This window comes from Brassica oleracea, chromosome C5, assembly GCF_000695525.1.
Source record: "Brassica oleracea var. oleracea cultivar TO1000 chromosome C5, BOL, whole genome shotgun sequence".
NCBI lineage: Eukaryota > Viridiplantae > Streptophyta > Magnoliopsida > Brassicales > Brassicaceae > Brassica > Brassica oleracea.
The window spans coordinates 946,885-952,791 of record NC_027752.1 but is presented as its reverse complement, the minus strand read 5'-3'; the positions used below and the strand labels follow the sequence as shown (position 1 = coordinate 952,791).

General features: G+C 41.7%; 1 protein-coding gene across 1 annotated transcript in view; it reads left to right on the top strand.

Moving 5' to 3' along the window:
• LOC106344222 (1-aminocyclopropane-1-carboxylate oxidase homolog 4-like) overlaps positions 1–1,393 on the top strand; it is a 1,988-nt gene extending 595 nt beyond the window's left edge. The window contains 5 exon segments of the mRNA XM_013783634.1: positions 48–466; positions 726–812; positions 814–962; positions 965–1,047; positions 1,142–1,393. Of these exon segments, the coding sequence (XP_013639088.1) occupies positions 48–466; positions 726–812; positions 814–962; positions 965–1,047; positions 1,142–1,393 (990 nt within the window).
• Positions 1,394–5,907: the final 4,514 nt, after the last annotated feature.

Genomic DNA, 5,907 nt, shown 5'->3' with positions numbered 1-5,907 from the left:
GACTTCAAACTTCCAACGGCTCTCATCTCTTTGATTTGCTCCAACAGTTCCGTGCACCCCCTACTATTTTAGCAAGCCTGAAAGCACCACGAGCGACACAGCAGGTGAACATCCCCACCATTGATCTGAAAGGAGGAAGCGTACACTACAAGGATCAAGACTTGACGACGCGGAGGAACGTTGTGGAGCAGATCAGAGAAGCGTCTGAGAAATGGGGTTTCTTCAGAGTAACCAACCACGGGATCTCGCTCGAGTTGCAGGAGAGGATGCTTGGAGGGATTCGTGGGTTTCACGAGCAAGACTTGCAAGTTAGGAAGCAATTCTACTCTCGTGATCACACTCGAAACTTTCTTTACTACACCAACGTTGATCTCTTCACCTCTGCCTCAGCCACCTGGAGAGACACCGTTATTTGTTATACGGCTCCGGATCCTCCCCGATCTCAGGACTTGCCCGCCGTCTTCGGGTAAGTTTTCACTAGTGTTTGGTTTTCAACACGGTCTGAAATGTTCTGTCCATTGTTACGTGAGATTTTGATTAATCAGGGGTATACTTTTTTAATTCTTGGATTTACAAATAATTATATTATTTACTAAAAATAATGTAAAAGTCTTAGTGTATATATGATATGCCTCAAAAAGTTGAGATGGTTTGCTTAGGGCAATAGCTGGGAATGAGGATTAATTTAAGATGATGCTAAGCATGGAAACATTTTGATGTGGCAGGGATGTCATGTTGGAGTACTCAAAGGAAGTGATGAGTTTAGGTGAATTGATCTTTGAGCTTCTGTCAGAGGCTTTAGGATTGAACACCTAACCACCTCAAGGAAATGGATTGCGCCAAGTCTCAAATGATGACTGGCCAGTACTACCCACCTTGCCCTCAGCCTGACCTTACTTTAGGCTTAAGCAAGCACAGTGATTTTGCTTTTCTCACCGTTCTACTTCAGGACAATATTGGAGGCTTCAAGTTTTCCATGACCAAGCCTGGATGGATGTTCCTCCTGCCCCTGGAGATCTTGTCATTAACATTGGAGATCTTCTACAGGTTAAAGAAGAAACTTTTGTGGCTTGTAGCTTCCTTCTATTCACGGATTAAATATTAATATATATGAAGCTCTTTTTATTTTGTTTGTGTGCAGTTCATAACCAATGACAAGTTCATAAGCGCGGAGCATAGGGTGATAGCGCATGAATCTTCTGAAGCGCGTGTTTCAGTGCCATGTTTCTTCACCACGTTCAAGAAGGCGAATCCTCGAGTATATGGACCCATCAAAGAGCTCCTCTCAGAAGATAACCCTCCCAAGTATAGGGACTGTTCCATCACCGAGTTTTCAAACATCTTCAGTTCAAAAGAGATCACCATTACTAGGTTACTCCATCTCAGGATCTGAAACATATATCCATCATTGCTATAATCTGTCCAACTCTTAGTTACGTTTGGTCTTCCTCTTATAATATGTGCCGCGACACTACTTGTAAGATATTTGAAATCTTTGAATAAGGTACACTATGAAAACTAATAATAATTTAATACAATAATGTACACGTTTTCGAGGCTTATAGCCTCACCATCAGTTCATCACCAAACCATGTGTTAGGAATTCTATCCAACTTGTGCTTTAGAATAACAATGAATCAAAACGTATCTTTTATTCAAGAATGCAAAAGAGTCTCACAATCAACTATTAGAGATCACAAGGTTAATAAGTAAACGAAGCCTGTTTAATATTGCTCTTGATCTTTCTCTCTTGCTCGTTATTATCTGTATTTCCGGATGATCTTAAAGCCTTTACTACCTCCCTATTTATAACTCCAGCCACCGACATTAGATTTCCTATTCCTGATTGTATTCAACGCTTTGTCTCTTGTCGAACGTGAGAAGGAAACTAACGTGATTATTCCTTTTGTTGCAGGTCTTCAAACGTTGTTGGACTTGTGTGGGCCAGGAATTGGGCCTTTACTTCACAATTCTCCACCTAAGACCCATATTGCTGTCCACACCTTATGGCCCAACTGCTTTTTACTTTGTCTCTGGAAACGTCGACGAACCTGGAGCGTTTCTTCTCCTTTCTCGAGTTTACTCCATAGACCACTCCGCCTGAAGATCCGTAATCGCCATCAATCGCCATCGTCATGCTCCTTGTTCTCTTCGAAGCGGTGATGAAGTCTATCAGCGAATCCTTTTCGCCATAGCTCCGATGTAGCTCGTACGCCGCTACCTATTCCTTCACCCCCTTTTACGGCTTCGATTCTTGAGATCGACTTAACTTCCAAATCCTCAGGTCTCTCTCTTTCAATCTCATCAGCTACTCCTATATTGTATGGGATCCGTAATCCTTTTTCTTTTTTAAAAAAAAGCTCGCGAGTTCCTTTTTTTTTTTTCTTGATGATTAACAGATCGGTATCTTGCATGTTGTAGATGATGGATGAACTGTTTCAACCTTGTCGAATTATTACACTACTCCTGGTAAGATTCTCTGTCTTGAGTTTGCTTTAAATGTTAGTGTATCTCTTTTGAGTATGACAGTGAGATGCGATTCTTCAACGTCTCGGTTTTGAGTTATATGAACCTTTAGAAGCTTTCACCATACACATGTCTCCCTTCAGCTCTTGATAAAGCCACTGTCTTTATGCTGTAGCTGTTTAAGACTATGTCTAATGAACACTATTTTGCTTCCCTTGTAGCTGAGATACTCGTCTCCCTTCAGCTCCCACAGCTGTTTAAGACGTTCTCTCACGGTGATCATCTTTGAAGCTTCTCCACCTTGAGCTAAGAACCCTTATCCCTCGCCTCTCCTTCCCCACAGGTAACGTTTCCTTGGAACTCTAAAGTCCCTTTATTGTTGTTTAAGAAATAACCGGAGTGCTCAACTCATTATTTCTTCTGTGGCGAGGTTACAACAATGACGTTACCTGTGGCGCCTAGCCCTTCTAGGCGATGTTTAAGAGATCACAACAGAGATCAAACTTAGGCCCAGGTACGACTTTAGTTAAGAAATCTGCTGATTCCATTGCCTTGGAGATTGTTTCAATCCATATAATGACTTCTTTAGTAAACAAACTTTGTTTTCATCTCCTTTCTTTATGAATCCTTCTGGTTGATTCATTAAAATTCTTTCTTCCAAATCTCCATGAAGAAAAGCTCTCTTAACGTCCATCTGCTCAAGCTCATAATCCCTGTTGACCACGAGAGACAATATCAATCTGATCGACACATGCTTCACGACAGGTGAAAATACTTCATTGTAGTCAATTCCTTCCTTTTGAGAAAATCCCTGTGCAACCAATCTTCCTTTATACCTTGGATCTTCGACTCCAGGTATTCCAGGTTTCAATTTGAAGATCCATTTGCTGCCTATAACTTTTGCATTCTCGGGTTTTTCAATCAGTATCCATGTGCCAGCTCTTTGAAGAGAATCCATTTCATCCCTAGCAGCATTCTTCCAAAACTTGTTTTTCTTGCTCATCATAGCTTCTTTAAACGACTTTGGCTCGTCGATTTCTATCTCTTCAGATGCGGCTAAAGCATAAGCTGCAAAATCAGTATCTTCAAACCGTGAAGGTGGCTTGATTGTCCTTCGAACTCTGTCTCGTGCAAGCATATATCCCTCGAGTTCTGGTTCTGCTTCTGAGTCTTTATCTTCTTCTACAGAACTGGTTTCTTCTGAGCTTTCTGATTCTTCTGTTTCAGTAGCTCCACCTTGAACCAATGGTTCTTCGGTTTTACTAGTGAGTAATGTAGGGCCATCTATTAGGTTTTCCTTAAACGCCACTCTTTTTGTTTTCTCCTTTTCTGATTCTACTTTTTCTCGATGGGTCACTGTGTGCTTAAACATCTCTTCCTCGTTAAACACTATGTTCCTACTAGTGACACATTTTTTCTCTTCAGACAGCCACACTCGATATCCTTTTACCCCGAATGGGTAACCTACGAAAATGCCCTTTACTGCCCTAGGGCTTGTCTTTCCCTGAGTAGTATGAACATAAGCAGAGCATCCAAAACTCCTTAAGTGATTCAACTCAAGTTTTACACCTGGCCATACTTCTTCTGGTAAACGGTAGTCTATGGCAGAACTTGGTGATCGGTTAACAATGTAGACCGCTGTTGATGCAGCTTCAGCCCAGAATTCTTCGCCTAACCCAGATTCTGCGAGCATGCATCTCACCTTCTCCATGATTGTCCTGTTCATTCTTTTAGACACACCGTTCTGTTGTGGCGTGTATGGACAAGTCTTGTGTCTTTTTATACCAGAGTCTTTGCATAGTTTGTCAAACTGTTTATTGCAAAACTCTAACCCGTTATCCATCCTAAGACACTTGAATTTCTTCCCTGTGCTGTTCTCCACGGCATCCTTCCATTCTTTGAATTTGCTGAAAGCTTCATCTTTAGATTTTAGGAAGTAAATCCAAACCTTTCGAGAATAATCATCTATGAAACTTATAAAGTACTTGCATCCTCCTAGACTCTCAGGGCTTGATGGCGCGCCCCATATATCAGAATGCATGTACTCCAAAACACCTTTTGAAGTGTGTTTAGCCATTGGAAAACTTTGTTTGTGGGACTTTCCCAGAACACAGGTCTCACAAAACTCTAGTTTATCCACTTCTTTATTGGACAAGTATCCATCTTTCACGAGCACATTCAGATTCTTTAAGCTCATGTGTCCCAGACGCGAGTGCCATATTTTTGTCTTGTCAGTTTCTGCCCTTGACACATTTGCTTCCCCTTTCATAACTGTTCCTTGCAAGTAATACAATCCTTCATGGTACTTACCGGATAAAATCTCTTTCCCATCTTTGAAGAAACGTATTAAGAAGTCTTTTCCTTCGTATTTGCAACCTGCTCGTTCTAGCATCCCGTAGGATATTAGATTCCTGCTCATATTAGGCATATATCTTACATCTGTAAGAATAACCACGGTTCCGTCGGGTCTCACAATCCTTATCTTGCCAATCCCTTTGACGTCGCAGTGAGTGTTGTTTGCCATCAAAACCTTGCCTCCTTCAAATTCTACTAGGTCAAACAGAACATCTTTGTTGGGTGTGATATGGAAAGAACAACCAGAATCCATGACCCATTCTGAACTGGCGTCGTGTGTACTAACTGTTAGTACAAATGGCTGCTTAGGTTCTTCAGCTACATTAGCAGCTCTATGCGTTTTCTTCTCCGGACATTCCCGTTTCCAATGTCCTTCCTTCCCGCATGTCCAGCATCCTTTGTTGTTCTTATCGTATCTAGGCTTTGATTTGGATCGTCTGTGTCTGCTCTTAGATCTGCCTTTACCGTTTCGGTTTCCTCCTTTGTTAAATGATCTTCCCCTATCTTCCACGTACAGCCCTTCATCTTGTGATTTTGAAAGCTTTCCACTTTCAAGTAACTCTCGTTCTTTTGACTTCGCGGCACCTGTCACTTCATTGATCTTGAGAGTGTCTCTACCGTATTTGAGAGTTTCCTTAAGATGATCATACATACGAGGCATTGAGTTTAGTAACAGGATAGCTTGAACTTCTTCTGAGACGTCCACGTTCAAGTTACTTAGGTCTGCTACTAACTTTAGAAAATCATCAACGTTTGCATCTATGCCCTTGGAATCGTTCATCTTGAACGTGTAGAACTTATGTTGCAAGTAGATACGATTCGGCAAAGAGGTTTCTGTGTACAACGTGTTTAATGCGGTCCACATTGCAGCAGCGGTTTCACAGTGGCTGATCTTCCGTAGAACTTGGTTACCTACGTTGACGACGATGAGGTCTTTTGCCTTCTCCGACTTTTCAAGTTTAACGGGATCGATCTTTGAGCTTGATTCCGTAGTTCCATCTCCTGTGACCTTCGTATCTCCTTCTGCTTCCTCTTTTGGCGGATCCAACAGAAGGTTCTCATCAGTTAGGATGTCCTTTAGCCCTA